At 39.2% G+C, this 20,135-nt stretch overlaps 3 protein-coding genes across 4 annotated transcripts; 2 read left to right on the plus strand and 1 right to left on the minus strand.

The window, feature by feature from the left end:
• The first annotated feature begins 1,948 nt into the window (after window positions 1-1,948).
• Window positions 1,949-5,268, plus strand: LOC138594771 (ecto-ADP-ribosyltransferase 5-like). 2 transcript variants are annotated; one of them, XM_069665992.1, is made up of 3 exons: window positions 1,949-2,148; window positions 2,302-2,396; window positions 3,756-5,268. In XM_069665992.1, the coding sequence occupies exons 2-3, from the start codon at window positions 2,325-2,327 to the stop codon at window positions 4,503-4,505; spliced, it is 822 nt and encodes a 273-aa protein (XP_069522093.1). In that variant the 5' UTR covers window positions 1,949-2,148; window positions 2,302-2,324; the 3' UTR covers window positions 4,506-5,268. The 2 variants fall into 2 exon arrangements, with proteins under 2 accessions (XP_069522093.1, XP_069522092.1); XM_069665991.1 differs by having other exon boundaries at window positions 1,949-2,396.
• A 3,032-nt stretch (window positions 5,269-8,300) lies between these two features.
• LOC138595308 (erythroblast NAD(P)(+)--arginine ADP-ribosyltransferase-like) lies at window positions 8,301-10,802 on the plus strand. Its single transcript, XM_069666676.1, has 3 exons — window positions 8,301-8,334; window positions 8,478-8,578; window positions 9,919-10,802. Exons 2-3 carry the CDS (start codon window positions 8,504-8,506, stop codon window positions 10,645-10,647), a joined length of 804 nt encoding a protein of 267 aa, XP_069522777.1. The 5' UTR covers window positions 8,301-8,334; window positions 8,478-8,503; the 3' UTR covers window positions 10,648-10,802.
• Window positions 10,803-14,339: 3,537 nt separating this feature from the next.
• On the minus strand, window positions 14,340-18,135 carry cbln18 (cerebellin 18). The gene is made up of 4 exons (XM_069665435.1): window positions 18,042-18,135; window positions 15,926-16,105; window positions 14,785-14,916; window positions 14,340-14,641 (listed from the first exon to the last, which is right to left on the minus strand). The coding sequence occupies exons 1-4, from the start codon at window positions 18,133-18,135 to the stop codon at window positions 14,340-14,342; spliced, it is 708 nt and encodes a 235-aa protein (XP_069521536.1).
• Window positions 18,136-20,135: the final 2,000 nt, after the last annotated feature.

Here is a 20,135-nt window from a genome sequence, read left to right on the forward strand (position 1 = left end):
TAGTGTTTAATCTAATTACAGATTTAAGACTTAATCACACTGAACTTTCCGTGTTGGTTTGCGTAGTAATCAGGCCAGCACTCAAGACCTTCTGGTGCTACTTAGCAACTTAGCTGCAATGCTAATGCTGCTAGCAGTAGGTAGACTCAAACTGTGTTTTTTTAACAAACCAAATACCTGCATCTATACATATGTATCACCGGGAAAATAAATGTACATTCGTCAGGCCACTTTGTTAAGGTACAGTTCTAAAAATTGAGAAGAAAAATGAAAGTGTTTTGTCCAACAGCAAATCCAAAGCCAAAAGCAGCTTCATTTATGTTGACAGTGAACTATTTACATTCAACACTTTGCATTTGCAGTAAACATCAGTTCATCATTCAATCAGTTGTTTCCTTGTTTAAAGCTTGTATGCTCCTAACTTTGCGTTTATGTTGAGAGGACTAGTGTCTGTTCACAAACCTCCACTCACTGTGACCACACTTCTCACACGAGGTTTTGCTGCTTGTTGCCTCTAACAGGAAATACTGATGATGAAGACAATTGACTTGCTGAAGTTGCAGCTTTAGAAACTTTACATTTGGTTTCTTTCTCGAATGCAGGTTCAACAACTGCTGTATTATAAACTTAACCTGTTTAAAGTCTTTTAATGTGGTATTCAACTCATAACCTTCAAAATTCAGTAACTTAGAGGTGACTTAGACTGTGTAATAGGCCACTATTATGTGAATACTGTAAACTGTAATTTTATTTCATTTTTTTAAACTCTATTTGCAGCCAAACTCTATGAGGAGATTTTCCTTCTTTGTTCAGGGTATTGTATTTTTCTTGTATGTTATGTTGTATTCCTGCAGGTGTCTTGTATCTGTTTGTATTTATGGACCCTGGGAGGAGTAGCAACCATATCAGCAGAAGCTACTGGGGATACTATAAACAATAAAGAGTGCCCTGAAACTACAGAATACCTTCAAGACTCCATTAGTCCAGACAGTGAAAAGGTTTTTGTGGAGGCAGTGAACTAGTATCGTATGCTGAACTCCTGCTACACATCAAAGCACAAAATATGGTCCTCGTACTATTGCTTTTATAACAAAAAGTTATATATATGTATATATCAAGAGGGATTTGCACACATCTGCTAAAGTTTCTTCATATGACGTCACTTGGTCAGTGATGAAAGTGAAGCGACCTGGTGATGTAGACTTTAAAAAAGTGAGCTTATACCAGAACTCTACAGGGCTACTCTGGCTGCTGCATTAGCTGCTACCAGCATGACACAACTGAATTGGATATAGTGCACCAGCTGGGTGGAGAAAAATACGTCCTTTCTCTTACGAAAGATGGATTTTGAAGACGTTGATCAGAGCACTGTTGAAGTTAGATTAAACTGCCAGTCTCGTATAATAAAAGTAAAGGTAATGGTCCCCTTTCAGACATGTATTGTAAATAATGGAGTGTTTAATATTGTGAATGTGGGTAACTGTCTCAGCTGTGTGATTAAGCATTTGGTCCTCCAGTAGATATTCAGTCACAGAAGTAATGGGTCTATCGGGTAAGTATCTTGAGCTTAAAAAAAGGTGATGTTTCATGGTGATTGTCTTCCTATTTCAGGCTCAGGAGTTTGCTTTCTTAAGAGAAATAGTCCTACTTCCTTGGACTGGGAAAGACACAGCTTATAACTACTGAAAAAGTGTGAATTACAACCTGCTTGTTTGGCTCTGACTTATTTGACTGCACTGTTTTATTGTGCACTCTGCAGCTGGCCAGTTTAATCATATGGATGAAGCTTCAATTTGTTAAGCCTGGTCGGTGAGACCCCTAAAGAGGGTTAAAGACTGAAAGTATAACTTCTGTGGTAAAAGCAAACCTCACTTCCTTTAGAGGAACAACACGTTAACTCTGAGAACCACAGGGTCTTGTGTGTGTGTGAGGGTCTGTGTGTGTGTGTGTGTGTGTGTGTGTGTGTGTGTGTGTGTGTGTGTGTGTGTGTGTGTGTGTGTAGGTGTGTAGGTGTGTGCGTGTGTGATTTTGGTATTTGGTGAACTGACTGGAACTAGACAGGGTCTATGTAAGTCCTGGAAATTAGCTAGCAACTTATACTCCAGTCAGAGCCTTTGAACCGAGGGGGTCTTCTTCTCTGAAAGACAGGTGAGTTTATTTTATTTTAAAACAACCTTCAAGTATAAAATTAGAAAACATTTATTAGATCATATAGATCAGATATGATTTAGAATGTATAACTCTATTCTATTTTTATTTTTGGTGTCTTGTGTGTATGTGTTTTTTTGTGTGTTAATTTAGACGCTGTTTGCCTAACTGCAGTGATGAAGGGTAACATCCACTTTTTGGCTCCACTGTTGCTACTGATCTTGGTGCAGCTTGTAGCCTCCAAGAAGGTGAGTGGTTCATTCCAACACTCTTAACCGCATCTCTTGAAAATCTTTGAACTTGACAAATTCTAACACAACCTTAAACATGTACTCACACATGACGTTGGGTTAAATATGTCGACTCAGACCCCTCATGTTCTTAATTTAGAGATGATCCTACCTTGCTCAGTAAGCTCATGAATCATGTGTTCAAGACAAAAGGGTTGGGCTACCACCTTGTTTTAAAAGTAGTTTAGCTGACTTCACTGACAGTCATAGTCGGAGCAGAGGAGCCGTAAGCTGTCTGGTGTCACACTGCCCACCATTTCTATCACCCCTCTCTGGTTCTGTCTCAGTTACTTTTGTGGTTTGTGCTTAGTTTGAGACTCAGGTTGCTAAGTTTAAAGTCTGTCATCTTGTTACACCTGCATTGCTCTTTGTACAATAATGCAGTGGCGGACTCAGGCTGTTTGCAGGGCAGGGGCAGAAAAAAGGGGCACATTGTCATTGTCTCACACGGAGACACGGAGTGTGTGGAGGCCAACAAATTTTCCAAAATGTATCATTTACACATTGGAAGAACATTTCAGACATGGGGGGCACTCCCACCCTTGAGTACACCACTGCAATGGCCTTCCAAGCCCCCAAAAAACCCCAAAATATATGGATTTGTCTTGCAGGTGTATTAATCCCTGTTCTATTTATATCAGTATTGTTCTGCTCCTATGCTATGACAGTTGTCAATTTGCCAGTTGGACTACAGAATTGTACGTTTAACAGCCATTATTCATTAGTTTAATGTTGTCATGATTATGTTCTTCAACTTCAGTGTAACTTTTGCTTTCACCATTGGTTGTTTTTGGTGTGTGATGTGTGAAGCAGAAAAAGCAGTTCATAATAAAGCAGTGTTAATAACACACAAAGTAGTCTGACTACTGTAAGTGGTACAGGAACTAGTAGGTACTATACATTATTACATTACTATTACATTATTATTATTATTATATTTTTATTGATGCCACATATTATATTATACTATATTGTATTATACTATTATATATATTATACGATTATGCTATATTATTACAATTCTACTTTCATATGACATTTTACTATTTACTATATTTACCACATCATTCTTCATTATAATCATATACATACTGTATTTTATTGCCACTTTTATATTGCACCTCATTCTGGACTACGTCTTATATCTAATACCTCATATCATACTGTATTATTTCATACTGCTAAAATGCTGCTTAACCATACATGTCACTTTATCCCTTACCATGTCACTTTAACTTGTCCCTTTTACTCAGTTGTATACCTGTTATTTTAATTTGTATTTGTATTTAATTTCACTTTGTCTTCCTTCCTCTCTAGATCAACTCTATCTTCAGTCAAGGCAAGCCTGACCCTTCCATCCCATTGGGCATGGTTAAAGATGCTGTTGATGACATGTACTCTGACTGCAAGGCGAAGATGAGTGAAAAGGTCAAGGACAAATATTTTAAAGAAGAGAACAAAGAACTATTTAAAAAGGTCTGGCGCAATGCAAAAAAGTGTGCAGAGAGGAATGTAAGGCATAAAGAGAAAGGGGATGAGGCTTTAACTAAGGAACATTTGCAAGCAATCTGTGTTTACACATCTGGTAATCAAATGTTTTATGACCAATTCAACCGTGCAGTCCGAACCAGCAGAGAGGAATATGGCACCACCTTCCCATTTCACTCTTTACATTTCTGGCTAACGTCTGCCATTCAGGTCCTTAATCCAAAAAAACAGTGCCTCACTAGTTACCGCAGAACTAATACTAAGTTCACTGGCCAAGTCAACCAAATGATTCGGTTTGGTTACTTTGCCTCCAGCTCACGCAGCACAAAACTGACTCAATTTGGTACCAAGACCTGCTTTGAAATTAACACCTGTCATGGTGCTTATCTGAAAAAATACCCACACCTAAAAGACCATGAGGAAGAGGTGCTGATCCCACCCTATGAGATCTTCAAGATATCCAAGGAAATGAAGAATAAGCATAAAGCAAAACTGGGTGACTGCAAAGTCGTGTACGTCTTGAAGAGTATAGGAACTTACAGCAATCTTAACTGCAAAGCTGCAAAGTTAGATCAGTGATTCTTCTTCATTGTAAGATGGTTAGTTCGAACCGAGTCATCTGATTGGACAAGAGGCATTTCATGAGTGCTGATTATTGCGCTTAGTGCTCTTATTTCACTGGTTGATGATGAATTAAAACAAACAGATAAATGTACATCATACAAAGTAGCTGCTCTGTGGTGACTTTTAGACACAGAGTAGCAAGAGGGCAGGAGAAAAATGAGCTGTTATTGATTGTTACTTTTTACTACTATTTGCCGCTTGTATACCTGTTGTATAAAAGCAATATCACACTCAAGGTCGTAATGTTATACTGAATATCAGCACGGCTCTAATTATCTTCGACCGAATCACAGCCGTGCTGATATTCAGTGCAACAGCACTCCCTCTCATGCGATATTGCTTAAATAATGTCAGAGCAAAGTGACATTAAACTCTGAATCTCATTTAAACTTGTAATATAAAGTGACTGATTCTTCTATGACTGGTGACGTGAAGTAAAATTAAATTGAAAGTTAAGTCTTGCACACCAAACTATGTATTCTTCTTAAATCCTCACGCATTACAATATGTCCCTACATTCTCTTCAGCCCCAAAATGCATACTAGGGGGTTCTTTATTATTGCAGTCTTCACTTTTCATACTTTACCAACAACCTGTATATCACCAAAGGAAACTTGTTTTCTTGAAGGCATTTTCTTGTGTTTTTGCATTTGTCAGACATTCTAAATCCTACAAATGTTTTGTATATCATATATTTTCTGCATGATATCAATAAATCTTCAAACAGCAAGATTTGCTTTGTTTTCCTTTGTTCCAAATAGTAGACGAGAATCTACTAATAAGTTGATCGAGGTAAATGGTGTCTCTTCAGCTATGTCTGCACAATTGGGCTCAATTTGAATTGTGATTTTATTCGATCAGAATTGAGGGTAACATTAAACAAAATTGGTACAAACAGGTAAGTGTCTTTATCTTTCTTTTTCAATGTCGTTGACTGGAAGTTTTTTAATGTAACTGTCTATGTCCTCAAGAAAACAGTTAAGAATAGTCTGAGGCGTTTGTAACTGATTATGAAACAGACTGAATTTAATATTTATGCGACTATATGACCAAAAAAAGCAAATGAGACCACCGGGAAGATGATTGAGACGAAGTAATGAACATTAACATTGATTTTTTCTTTTTTTTTTCCTGTTGGAAAATTCTACTCATACATGTACAGGAGAGGATCTGCAAAAGTATCCATACATTTTCCTTAAGTGTCTTCTTCTGTTTTGATTAATTCTGGGACTGTTATTATAGCTGCCTGCACCTAGAGATTGACCAGCGACAACTGAGACCTTTGGTTTCATTTCTACCTCAAAAGCTTAAATAAAGTGCAGATTCTCGTACGTGCTTAAACACTTCTAACTGGTATACAATCGATATGTTATGCAATCTTTTTGATTTAAATCATTTGGCTTGCTTATACAGATCATGTGTCAGTGGACAATAAAGGTTGTAAGCTTTAAATATTCTTAAAGCTTAAAATATATATAGAGGTTAAGTGTGGAAGGGTCTGAATGAAAAAGGTTTCCTGCTCAAAGGTTGGAACTGCGTCATTTCTCTGGTAAAAGCCAGCTCATTTCCTTTAGCAGCCACAGCATGCTCTGAGCAAAACCCTGCATCTTGCATGTTAGCATGACAATAACCTGCAAACTAAAGCACCGACGTTACACATAGACTAGATGCAGTTTTCTCAGAAAACTGCTTACTTTGAAAAGTGCATGTGAATGGCCTTTTATTGTGGCCAGCCTAAGGCACACCTGTGCAATAATCCTGCTGTCTAATCAGCATCTTGATATGCCACACCTGTGAGGTGGATGGATTATCTCGGCAAAGGAGAAGTGCTCACTAACACAGATTTAGACAAATTTGTGAACAATATTTGAGAGAAATAGGCCTTTTGTGTACATAGAAAAAGTCTTAGATCTTTGAGTTTAGCTCATGAAAAATGGGAGCAAAAACAAAAGTGTTGCGTTTATATTTTTGTTCAGTATAATATGTATATGTATATGAAGGTCTCTTTTAAGTGGCTAAAGTACGTGGTACTTTTTTTTCTGCTTGAAATAATACATTTTTTCTGATGTTTTTTCTGCAAAATAATAATTACCTTGTCAAAATCCTCCCAAGGCATCTCCTCCTTCTCCCTCATTAAAAACTCCTCAGTCTGCATAGTCCCCGCCCACTATGCACATTTCCAGTTGTCCCTCCGTCGTGAAAACAAAACACGTTCGTTGAGTGTCAACTTATTGAAACTTAGCGAGCTTGAAATTTAGTAATAAGTAGTAACGTTAACATTAGTAGTCAGTAGTGAGTTCGCAAAAATTACGATGAAGGTTACAGCAGGCTCGCACATCGTGACATCACTGAAGTGGTTGCCATACACAGTCTATGGTTGCCATAATAATATGCAGAGCGTCACCCCGTCCATTAACGGGATTGGCTCCTTAGGTTTGTGACGTGTCAAACCTGCCAATCTGAAAACGTGTTGTTCCGCCTGTCCTTGGTACACTGCAGTTTAAAAGCAGACAGGCCCAGCCATGGAGATGACTGTTTATGTTGTCCCTGATATGTCTTGTAGCACATGGAAAACAACACATGGAGATGTTTACAAGGTTGAATACTTGATTGTCACTGGATGGGGTCTTTAGATATCGCTGTGCTTTCAAGTGAGTGCAATACTAATGAAAAAGCATATTGTAACCGAACAATGCATTTTAAGAATCAGCTTTATTGGCCAGGTATGTACACATACAAGGAATTTGACTCTGGTTTAACTTCGCTCTCTATGTACAGGCATTAGACATTAAATATTAAACTAAAAACTACAAGCCTATCTTAAACATTAAATATTAAACTTTGAACTAATATGTACATGCTACGAGAGACAATAGTGCAAATAGCAGGCACAGGAAAGACAACACCCAAAAAACAACACATTTTCCGTATATGCTGACCATGAATTTCTGTTGATAGATCCACCCCATTTAGTGACCAAAGTAGTCAGAGTGTGAAATAATACTAACAGTGTGGTCAGAGTGTGAAAGAGAGAGACTGAATGTAGGAAACAGTGTGTGGGAACCATTGGTTTAAAATGTACATTTTCCTTTTCTACCTCTGCACACTAATAATAAGTTGTAATTACAACTACACTTTTGAACTTTTTCAAAGTCTTAATGTAAAGAGGTAAATATAGAAAGCATATCAGCCATGAGAGAATTCATATCATTCAGTGGTTTTCTGACTCTATCAGCACACTAGAATGACAATTAGGCTGGAGATTTTTAGTACACCTTTGATCAAAGAAAAATATTTACATCAAGCTAAAGAAAAATCAAGAGCTGTGCACAACAGATGCAATTTTTTGCTGTAATTGTATACTACTGTATACTATTGATATAGAGAAACATGTCTGAATACAGATGAAGTGACATTGTTTGATTCAGGCTTCTGTTGCATATTGATTATAAATGATATGTTCTGTGTGATCATAAAGGTCCGTGTCTAAATTTGGGACTTTGACCTTTGAGTCCACAACTTAGATACAGCACAGAAACTCGAGTACCTTAATGACCACATGTTCACATTCATTTCCTGTCCCTTCTACCCTAAGACATGCACGTAAACCACCCACATCCTTTTGACATGTAGAATTGTTTGTGTGTGGGAGGACCTATGAACTGTGCGGCCCTGTGGAGGGTATATATACAGACCCCCATGGGTCCTGCTGAGTGTCGACTGTCTGTTCAATCCATTTGATTTGCGGGGTTCACAAAGTGTGCAACATCATCTTATTCAAAAGGTAAGTTGAGCTTTTAATTCCACTTTTAATAAATACCGAAAATATTTCTATTATTTATAATTCTACTGTTTTTTTGTGTCAACACTACGAAGACGGAGGTAATCATTGTTGACTTATTTTGTAGTGTGTGTGTGTGTGTGTAGTTTCATCAGTTTTCCTGACGTCCGTGATGAAGGACAACATGCTGATCTTCGTTCCACTGTGCCTGCTCTTTGGCTGGATGCTGCCTGCAGACACCATGACGGTGAGTGAAAATTCCCCAAATTTCGACAATGTTAGCAGTTAGGGTTGTTCAGCTAAAAACTTGAAGAAGAGTGTGGATTAAATGTTTAGCTTTAGCTAGTAGGACAGTAGGATGCTTATGGAAATAACAATTTTCACATTAACTTTTAATATACAGTAGGTGAATTGCTCTGATTAAACACTTTATTTGCAGTCAAAGGCACCAGTTATCCTCTATAGAACCTGCTTTTTGCTTATTAAGTGCAATAAACAAAAACAAAAAGAAAATTGTTTTTGTTTTTTTCACATTTATTTCAAAATACAGAAATTGCATAGCTGTATCCGTCAAATTTGAAAATGTAAAACGTTGCACAAAATCCTTTGGAACCACAGGACATTTATTTGGAGTCTGTATATAACTTGCTTTTTGAGATACTGTCATTTTTGTGACCTGTACAAAAAACGAAAATAAATAACATATATTTAAAATAACAAAATTTGCAAAGAGACAACATTAACATCAAAACAAATTATTTACGATCACAGGTTCCTATTCAAAATCATTGTTCAGTCCCACCAGTGGAGCTGTGGTAAAATGTATGACAGTCTCTTCAGGGTACTGGGAGAGCAGGAGACCTCCATTCTCTCCTCCTCCTCATCGTCAACACTGCACACAGAAAAAGTTACATGGTACGTTAGTTGTGTGCAGCCCATGACTTGTAAGAAATGCTTTCGGCGGCGTTACATGTGTTTTCTTTACTTTTCTCCAACTCAAAACGAACAACTTTTCATAATATATACTTACATGTCATCGATAAGGTCGGCTTCATCCCCGCTGGTGGCAGAATCCGGGCCAGACGAGTGGTTGGACTCTTCATCCGACGCTGTAATTAGCTCGAAAGCTTCACGAAAGCTGTAAAGTCGTTTGACGCGACCGGGTTTTTGCGGCTCCATAAATATATATGTGTGTGTGTGTGTGTGTGTGTGTGTGTGTGTGGAAGTGTGTCAAATACCCGTGGTCTCGTTTATAAAGATTTTTGTTATATGCGCTTTATTGTGTATTTTTACAAACCCATCACTTCAACGAAAAAGCGCCCTGAGACATGGTGAATGTGTGAAATGTTAGTGTAACTCCCCAGATTTTATATGCAAAAAGAATGATCGATCTATCTTATCTGGTTTCAAATCTACCGCCAATCAAAAATGAATATGCAAATCGTAGCGGCGGCGCTACGCTGGGTTTTAAAGGGTTAAACATTAGAAGTCATACCTGCTCTCAATCCTAACTCAGCCAATCACTTTCAAAGCACTGTTTAACCAGTGTTTGTTTAATGACCTCATTTTCTTCGGCTCCCCATTCAGATCCGTGTCAACGCCATTCTTCGACATACCGTGCAGGACGTCCCATTAAGCATGGTTGAAGATTCGGTTGATGACATGTACTTTGGCTGCCAGGACGCCATGATGAGAAAAGTCCAGACCAATTACTTTAAGACGGAAATAAGAAATGAAAAATTTTTTGAGGCCTGGGAAAAAACAACAGAGTGTGCTCAAAAGGAACCAAAGAGAGAGGATAGCGCTCTAACCAAATATCACATGCATGCAATCTGTGTTTATACTGATGATCTCATTTACAAGGAGTTCAATGATGCAGTCCGGACCGAACGAGGCAAATATGGCACCTCATTCGAGTTCCACTCTTTACATTTTCTTCTGACATCTGCTGTACAGATCTTGAATAGCAATTACCAGTGTCACAATACTTATAGACGAACCCGTAGTGGGTTTGCTGGCAATGTAAATGAGATCATTCGGTTCGGTTCCTTTACCTCCAGCTCTTACGATAACAGCCTAAAACAATTTGGTAATGAGACCTGCTTTAAAATTAAGACCTGTTCAGGTGCTTATCTGAAATATTACCCAATTTATTGTGAGGCAGAGGCAGAGGTGCTCATCCCCCCTTATGAAACGTTCAAAGTAACCGAAAAAATGATCGGCCAGGGTAAATTCAAGGAACTGGATGACTGTAAAGTTGTCTATCTGCTGGAGAGTGCCGGAATGAAGAGCAATCTGAACTGCAAGGTTGTGTAACCATGAGTCCCCTCTCTTTCTTCTTCTGCCGTCTTTAATCTCTTATCACAATTGAGTTAATTATAAGATATAGACCGCCTTAAATTCTCTACAGTCCCTAACTTTATGCTTAGGGTTTGTTTGATCAGTGTGGGCTTCACTTGAAACACATCGTCATCACTGTCTGTCACCTCTAAGAGATTTTTTTTAATGTTTCCTGCTTCTTGTAATCATTAAACTGCTTGATGCAAAAAAGTGTTTGTTGTATGCTCTCATTTCTCCGTGTCAAGATTCATTAACCCATACTCATTAACCATACACTAAAGGTAAAACGGAATAAAAGAGCTGTTGTTAACAGGCTTCTGTTACAGTCACATATAATGGAAGCAAAGCATCTTCTGTATGCGAACAGGTGCAGTGAGGTAGATACACATCCACATCTGTTTTCCACAGAACCCCTTCATTCAAAGGGCCAATTATTATGCAACACAACAACATAGTGGCAAAATATGAATAAAATTGAGATGTACAATGTATTAACTATGTAAATGTAATGAAAGAGCTGCACTGTTTGTGCAGGAATGTAGATCTTGACCAGGGTATGTGTAAAACTTGTAACATAGAGTGACTACTACACAGGTACAAAGGAGTATACTGATGGACTTGATGATGAAGAAGATGTTGATATTGTCGATCATGATAAATCTTCTATTCACCCTGTGCATTGACTCTGTGCACTGCCTGTCGGCACCTGTGTCTTGAAGCTGTTGGCACTTCCTCACATTGCTCCCTCCTGTCTAGATCTTTGCTCGTGCTGTATTATAGAGATGCTTCGGTTATGAACGATTCTTTCAAATAAATGAATCTTTTTAATGAATTGAATGATCGGTTCAATTCCATGTATTGATTCCTTCCTGCTGTTCACTAAATTCTCTCTCGCTTGATGTTAATGTCCAACAGAATTGCGTCTGACTCTGCTCTGCTCTGCGGCTTCCCAATCCCTTCCTTCTTCCTTTTAGAAAACCAGACTGACCTACACTACCAGTCAAAACACCCCAATTTTTCCAGTTTTTTATTGCAATTCAAGTCATTCAAGTCCAATGAATAGCTTGAAATGGTACAAAGGTAATTGGTGAACCGCCAGAGGTTAAAAAAAAAAAGGTAAGGTTACCCAAAACTGAAAAATAAAGTACATTTCAGAATTATACATAAAGGCCACACGAAATGGGTTAACAATTTAAAGCTGTTCTGCAGCAATGGAGGTTGATCAAGCCTTGAAAGCTTGTGCTACTAATTCCTACAGGTGTTCCAACTTTTTTTGATTACTTACAACCCCCTCTGTCTACATAAAAGCAGTGTTGGAACCCACTGTGGGACCATACCCTCGTGAGCATCAGTTGAACAGTATTGTACTGCAGAAAGTAGTGTGTTGCTACAAAAATGGCAAGAAAAAGGCAATTTACAATGGGAGAGAGACAGACCATCATAACACATAAAAATGTAGGTCTTTCCAAAACAGAAATTGCAAAGACAGTCAAGGTGTCAGTGAGTACAGTTTACATCACCATCAAATGCACTCAGAAACTGGGGGAAACTGACAGGAAGAGGTCCCAAAGCCACAACTGAATCAGAGGACAAGTTTCTGAGAGTTAACAGCTTTCTGAGAGGACAACAGCTTCAAGCACAGCTCAATCGAGGTCATAGTAGGCAAGTCTCAGTTTCAACTGTGAAGAGAAGACTTCGAGCTGCAGGTTTGACAGGACGAGTTGCAGCAAGAAAGCCATTGCTAAGACGTCAGAATAAGACAAAGAGGCTTGCCTGGGCCATTAAACACCGCCATTGGACTACTGAAGACTGGAAGAAGGTATTATGGACGGATGAATCAAAATTTGAAATCTTCAGTTCATCACGCAGGATCTTTGTACGCCGTCGAGTAGGCGAAAGGATGGTTCCACAGTGTGTGACATCAACTGTCAAACATGGAGGAGGAAGTGTATTGGTCTGGGGCTGTTTTGCTGGATCCAGGGTCGGTGACTTGTACAGAGTGAGAGGCACCCTGAACCAAAATGGCTACCACAGCATTCTGCAGCGCCATGCAATACCCTCTGGTATGCACCTAGTTGGTCAGGGGTTCATCCTACAGCAAGATAATGACCCAAAACATAAGTCCAAGCTATGCCAGAACTACCTCGAGAAAAAAGAACAAGATGGTAAGCTTGAAAACGTGGAGTGACCAGCACAGTCTCCAGACTTAAACCCCATCGAGCTGGTTTGGGATGAACTGGACAGAAGAGTGAAAGCAAAGCAACCTACAAGTGCCACACATTTATGGGAACTTCTGCAACAGATTTGGGAAGAACTTTCTGAACAATATTTGATTTCTATTGTAGAACGAATGCCACGAGTGTGTTCAGCTGTTATGTCTGCCAAAGGTGGCTACTTTGATGAGTCAAAAGTTTAGAATACATTTTGGTCTATAAATTGATTCCATGATTTCTTTTTTAACTCCACTTGCTTATTTGTACTATGCTTCCATTTCAGAGTGCAATGAGACATTAAACTGAATAATTTTCAATAAAAAACTGGAAAAATTGGGGTTTTCTAAAACTTTTGACCGGTAGTGTATGTTAGCACGCCAGTAGCCTTTTCACTCACTCACTCGCTGAGCGAGAATGGTCCTTGTGAACGATACGACCCGATTACGAACGAAAGTGGGGCGAAAGTATTTCTGGCATGCATACAAAGCCAATTCACAGACGTGTAAACCTCTGACAGATCTGACAGATGAACACAAACTAAATTATGTTTATTTATGAAGACTTTATAAAGTCAGAAGGTTTTGTAATGGACAAGTTGGGCCAAGTAACAGTTATATCGTGATGATTTCACGAGAAGACCAGTGAATGCAACGGGAGCCATCATCGTTAATGAACGAGAGAGAGTAAGGAAGGAGTGGGTGAGTTGTTTCTTTGTCGGTACGGGTTACCTGGACATGTCACTGAATGACTGAAGATCCGAGAACGAGATTTGAAAATGAATCACTGCAAAGACCCATAACTGCCTTCTCTACTGTATTAACTCTCAGATGTAGGTCGCTTTGGACAAAAGCCTCTGCTAAATGAAATTAACATTGTAATTGTAACTGTAACTTGACAGACTGATGACTGGAGGTGCAGCTGTTTTGCCAGCTTCATATGGGTTTCAAGAAATGGATAGATTTTGCATCCACACCATTTCTGGCATTTCAAGAGATTTCTGGGGATCTTGGGTGAAAAAAATTACACATTTAAACATATAGGCGATGCAAAATTGTGTGTTACATATCAATACCAGTGCAGCAATAAACTATTATCCTAGCTATGTATCTTTGGGCCACAAGTGGCAGCACTGAGCGCCACTCTGCTGTGCAGAAGGGTTGAGCAATAGATTTCTCTGCCATACCTTATTTGAGAGGTTTTGTATTTTTCAAAGCTTTAAAGTCATTATGATTATGTAACTGAAATGCAAAAAAAAAAACCTCTGGAGTCGTACAGTAAGGAGTCATCAGAGTAGCAATAGGTTAATAACTACTCATGTGCCTAATTGTATGGCTTAGTCTGGCGCCATTCATTCTGCAAAGACACTATAACAAAAATCTTACAATCTTAGGACTGTATTTGGTTGCATCTTTATTAAACTTTTTACAAACTTAGACACAGTTATTAAAATCACTTTTAGGCCAGCGTGGGGTAAATCAAGGATCCGGAGAAGCTGTTTAGGCCCTCAATGTTCCCACAAAGCTGCCTGCCGCTCAGAAGCTCTACATAGACTTGGCCTCCTTGCTCCAGTGACAGCAGTACTGTCTGGGAGCTGCTGTCCTCTGAGTCCTCTCTGTTGTCCTCCCAGGTGGATGCTACCACCTCCCCATTTCTCATGAGCTGCACCTTGTAGTACATCTTCTCGCCTTCCCCACCCACACTGGAGTAGACCGAGAAGGAGAAGGAATACAGTCCAGAACGAGGGGCTGTGAACATCCCTGGAACAAAGGACATTTTGAGCAGAAAATTGAGTTTGCAAAAGGCACCTCTGCACCATGATGGTTTCAGGTGAAGGTTACTGAAGTAAACGGTTTGCAGGACAACACTTGTATGTGGTTTTGAACTGTTTGTGAGCGCTTACCCAGGGCGGGGTTATATCCGCTTCCATGGTTGAGGGTGATGACATCATAAGGAATGGGTCTGTTTGTGGTGAAAGGTCCAAAGCAGTTCTTTTTGCGGCTCATGGAGGCTGTGAACGCAACCCGTATCCCTCCTGAAACAATAACACTCATTATATTCAGATCCTCAACAGAATTTTCATTGTCAAATTAACACCTTTTTTAGGCTTAAGCCATTCTACTAAAACATGTCAGCTGTGTCAAGTCAAAGTTCAGTGTTACGAGGCTGATTAAGCTTGCTGGGGCGGGTTGTGTTCTCAGCAGCTGAAAAAAAACACCTAAAAACAATCACCTAAAAGGGCTTTATTACGGCAATAAAAAAAAAAAACAAGAGAGATTGCTTGGGAGAAAAATGCAGACAGTCTAGATGCCAAAGTTTCACAAGCCTACTTATTGATGTTACATTCATTTTAATTTCTAACTGAGGCTACAGAGCACTCTGCCTTTTGGTGCAAGCTCTAAACCATAACCCTGGAAACCTTCACGTTAACCAATCTCACTAACAAAAGCAAGAGAAGAAAGTGCGAGAAAATGAGAACCCATGGTCTGACAATGATATAGCCTCTGGGAGCAACAACTAACTGTCTATGACGTGACATTGCTTACAGTCTGACTAACAACTTGAGCGAGAATGGAGTTGGAGTTTACAGGTGATTGTTAGCTGCACTTGCATGCAGATGTCTGTTTATAGAGAGCCACAGTAATGTAACTGAACTCTAATGTTCTGATGTGACTGTTGTAGGTTGCTTCAGCCAATAGAGGGCTCCAGTGTATTGTGCATACATTGTTTACCCAGAGTGCAGGCTATTCTTTCATTAAGCTTCATGGAATAACCCTCAGAAATAAGCATCACTTTTTCAGGAGGAATAAAGTGAAGCCATACCATTCCATACATTTCAGTTCAACGAACAGGAAAGGAATTTTAAATATGGAAAAATACATCTACAAAACCAAGAGGAAGGACACAATAAAGCTACAGAATGTGTCCCTTAATAAATTTAGATACTCAAAACAAGTAGTTTGATCCACAGCTGTAATCACATATATATATATATATATATATATATATATATATAGACTACCAGTGTCTCTGTTCAAGAGTACCTATGTCTCCAAGGATGGCATCTCCCAGCTGGAAAATGCCCCTCGACAGGTCCATCACTCTATAGAAGAGCTGATCCTCCACTTCTTGGAGCTCAGTGGCGGCACAGCAGCAGCCTCGCCCGTGCTTGAACGTACACTCGCAGTCCCACTTTCTGCACGGCAGCTCCCCTTCCCACGACACTGAAAATGTGAAAAGAAGAAAGTGGCCTTACTTGGAATCAGCTGCTGCTTTTTGCCTGTTAAGAATCAAGCTGACACTCTACATGCTTGCAATACATTTCTGTATATTTTGACATCCCAGGCAAAATATTGAAATGCAATTAGATGTTGTCTCATGTAAAATATTTGAAAGCGATGAATGGATCTCCTGAATCCTACATGTGCAGTTAATTGCACATAATTTAGTGTGAAACAGATCTCCTAGCAGGACTTTGCTCTAATAGGCTGTTAATGGAAAAAGCGACTAAATGACTTTACGGGGTAGCTGTGGCTCAGTGGTAGAGTTGATCGTCTTTCAATGGGACGGCTGGTGGTTCGATCCCCAGCTTCCTCAGTCTACATGTTATTATCCTTGGGAAGGGCACTGAACCTTAAATGACTCCAGGTGCCACAGCCATCGGTGTGTGAATATGATGACTGATTGACAGTTGGGCACTTTAGGTAGCAGCCTCTGCCATCAGTGTGTGAATGTGACATGTAGTGTAAAAGCAGTTTTGAGTGGTCACAAGACTTGCTCCTAAAACAAATACTGCAGTTGGTCTTTCCGCATTCCAGGCTGCTGCAGCCAAGCTTTTTCTTAGCTTTTTTTGCCTTTCATCCACACACAAATGCTCTTTTAGGTCACTGAAAAGGGACCTTTAGAAAAACTCCGGCCAGGTTGAAGACTTTTACAAACTCGCGGAGACATGTAGACGGGTAAACAGAGCTTTTGGCCTGTGACGTCAGGCTGTTTGCCGTTATCTCCATGGTGACACGTCACTAACGAGACAACATTCCTTGCAAAATGACGGACGTGACATAAACAGTGATGCTTAACAGGACTTTTTACATGTTTACACATACATGTACAGGTACTCGCAGAGGTGTAGTCTACGTGATACACAGGTATATGCAGTATACCCACTAGGAAAGGTCACAGATTTCTGTATACCCACTTAAAATGCTCAAGGATACGTAACACCACGTTTTCATCATCTGGTGAGTGGAAGTCGCATTGAAGGTCTACTAACGTTACTGTAACTGTGTGTGTGTGTGTGTGTGTGTGTGTGAACAGAATGCCATGTTTTGATGATAAACAGTGATATAAGTTACAGGATATGCCCTTGTTCCTTTTACATTTGAACTTGAATTTCAGACATTTACACATTCAATTACTGTATGATATGTTAGATATAAAGTTATCAGAGCTATTGAAAGAGTGAATTTGTCTGTTTTTGTCTGCTTTAATGCATTTGTTAGCCACCGCTATAAAACTGGCGGTTTTTGTTTGGACGAGGATTTTTTTTATAACCGTGCTTGTATGGATGGGATTTTTTTTGGAAACAAATGAGACAAAAACTAATACCCGTGTATATTTACACATGGCCTAAAACTGAACAATTTTATCTCCAAGTGAGCTTTCAAGGACTCTATTATGGATATTCTCACTGAAACATGCTGCTGTTTCTCTACCTAAAAAGAAAATGTCATTTTGCTGCTTTTTTTCTCTTGCCTGTTTGTCATACTGCTGGTGTATACTTTGCTTGTCTTGTTGTATTGCCTGTCAATGTTTGCCTGCTAGCTACCTGCCCAATGCTTGTGTACTGGACTGCATGCCATGTATGTTGTGCCACTGCATGTTGTTAATGTTTTGATGTGTGCCGCTTTCCTTTTTAGCCCCTACCCCCATTCCCTCAAGAGGTTTTGCCTTTTGCAAGGCCGCCATTGAAAATAAGAATTTGTTCTTAATGACTTTCCTGGTTAAATAAAGGTTAAATAAATAAAACCTAGAGAGGTGCTGTATAAGTGCAGTCCATTTACCGTTTCAAATTGGGAGTCGACACACAACACCTGTTTCCCCCCCCCCCACCATGTTAAACTTTACACTGAACAGCATCTGAGTAACAGTTTGGTTTACCTGCTGCCATTTGCAGGCTGCTGAGAGTGTTGTCGGCTCCCACACTGTCCCACAGCAGGCTCAGGATGAACAGAGTGCATGATGTAGCTCTCATCTCAAAGAAATGTCTGGAGACAGGGAAGTTTGTTCTGAAAAATGTTGACCCCACTGAATCATATTCTATAACACCAAAGAAATATATTGTAGATTTGATCTTTTTTATTATTGCACTTAATCTTAACAGTCTCAGGACCCTTTTTTAAATAGAGCAGGTAGACTGTACTTTTTGTTATAATAGATGTGCTTTAGTTATACAGAGAAGTGAATGTTAAACAAAAAATATGTTTTTAACACGTTGATAAGCAGAACTTTATTTGTATTTTGTTTTATTTATTGTTTGTTTGAACAGAATCTGAAAAAAGAACTCCACAGGTTCAAAAGTAATTTAAACTGATGGTCTCTTTGTTGACTGCAATGTTCAAATAAAGAGATCAACTGTAGTCTAGTTTGGATACACTGCTGAGCAGTTTGAGTGAATCTGTTTTAATTTAAAAGTCATTTCAATGGCAGTTTTAACAAATGTAAACAAAACTGTATCCAGCTTTCCACATTAACTCAAATAAGCTTTAAAAAGAGTTGTTTTAATACTAGAAGAATAGCCTGCATGAAACTGCTGCAACAAATGCTTGAAAGTAAACTGAGATTTTGCCTTAAATTTCACTCATTCGATTAAAGGTAAACTCACTGCAGTCCAGCGAAGAAGCTTCTATTCACTCTGTATCCACGTCAAATCTGACAGTCCGGTGTTATTTATCCTGCTGCACAATCTGGCAATACGGAGGACCTTAGGGTAGTTTTTCACGACGATGGTTTGTCAGATGTGTTTGTTTTCAGGTCACTTTTATTTCCGAGTGGGTGGAGAGACCTCTGTGTCTATTTCCCTCACTTTATCCCCTTCCCGTACACACGTTCAGCCCTCTGCTCCACAGGCTAGGTGTGAACTGTGAGGGCAGCTTTCAGATCTGGATAAACTCCCCAGTGTATATCAAAGTTTCCTAAAGATCGTATCTATAGTGCCTGTGTGTATGCTATGGTTATGAGGTCAGAGGTGTCAGGTTGGCTGATAGGATCATGCAGTTTGTTGTCTGTGATAAGCCTGCTGCATTATCCTTCTGCACCTGTCGAACTATTGGAAACTGATGACACTGGGAAGGCCCTAGTTTAGTTGAGGCTGGTGTCTCCAATAGTCCCTTTGGTTGGATCATGAGGAAGCAGTCTGAAATTGAAAGTGTTTAATATTGACGCTACTTTAATTTAAACCTTCATGAGCATTAAAGACACTGTGAAATGATCTGTTGATAAATCTGTTCACCTTTGAATTGTTAGTTTTGCGATTCTGCATCATTAAGGGGGAGATTTGTGAAGGAACACATCACAGTAACTTCACCAGTGTCACATTATTAGTGGGTTTGGGTCAAGAATTGTTATTAAACTCCTTCAAAATGAATGTCTACGTTACCAAAGTGTGAATATTATGATTATAGCTGCTTTTTTTTCTCTCAAATTTGATAAACCTCTATGTGCTTTGCTAGGCCCTACTTTTTTTCATTATTACTGTTTTCAAAGCTGCTATGCTCTGCCTTGGTTAACTCTTTTTCAGATATAGCTGAAAAGATACAGGCAGTATGGAGGGTGTGTGACAAACATATTTACCATAACATTCATATCAAGTAAGATTATGGCATTGTTGTGTTTACATTGAAAATAAGTTAATTAAGCAAGATCACATGAGAGGGAGGGATGTATCATCATGGCTGTGATTCTGACATAGCACATCAACATCATGACATCGAGTGTGACACTGCTTTTCTGCAACAGTTAAACAAGTAGCAAATAGTTTTAAAAACTGAAACTGAAACTGGACTTTTGTTGCCAAGCAACCCAAACATTCTGCTGTGTGATTCAGATGTACCAGCTTGATCAATGTACACATACATGGATGGCTGTTAGTTAACAGTATTTAGAACACCTGGCTGAGGCCGCGTGATACACAGAGTGAAAAGTCCCAGTGATGTTGTTCTCAGGACTCATGGAATGCCTCTGATCCAATCGGAT

Source organism: Semicossyphus pulcher, unplaced genomic scaffold (genome assembly GCF_022749685.1).
Source record: "Semicossyphus pulcher isolate SPU_LCO1_2020_fin unplaced genomic scaffold, fSemPul1.0.p SCAF_17, whole genome shotgun sequence".
NCBI lineage: Eukaryota > Metazoa > Chordata > Actinopteri > Labriformes > Labridae > Semicossyphus > Semicossyphus pulcher.

Excerpts from the sequence above, each read along its gene's own strand:
- LOC138595308 (XM_069666676.1), top strand. The coding sequence starts at position 8,504 with ATGAAGGACAACATGCTGATCTTCGTTCCACTGTGCCTGCTCTTTGGC. Across the intron at positions 8,579-9,918 it reads TGCCTGCAGACACCATGACG|ATCCGTGTCAACGCCATTCT; the intron begins GTGAGTGAAAAT and ends CTCCCCATTCAG.
- cbln18 (XM_069665435.1), bottom strand. The coding sequence starts at position 18,135 with ATGAGAGCTACATCATGCACTCTGTTCATCCTGAGCCTGCTGTGGGAC. Across the intron at positions 16,106-18,041 it reads CAGCCTGCAAATGGCAGCAG|TGTCGTGGGAAGGGGAGCTG; the intron begins GTAAACCAAACT and ends TCACATTTTCAG. Across the intron at positions 14,917-15,925 it reads TGCCATCCTTGGAGACATAG|GAGGGATACGGGTTGCGTTC; the intron begins GTACTCTTGAAC and ends TTATTGTTTCAG.
- LOC138594771 (XM_069665991.1), top strand. The coding sequence starts at position 2,325 with ATGAAGGGTAACATCCACTTTTTGGCTCCACTGTTGCTACTGATCTTG. Across the intron at positions 2,397-3,755 it reads AGCTTGTAGCCTCCAAGAAG|ATCAACTCTATCTTCAGTCA; the intron begins GTGAGTGGTTCA and ends CTTCCTCTCTAG.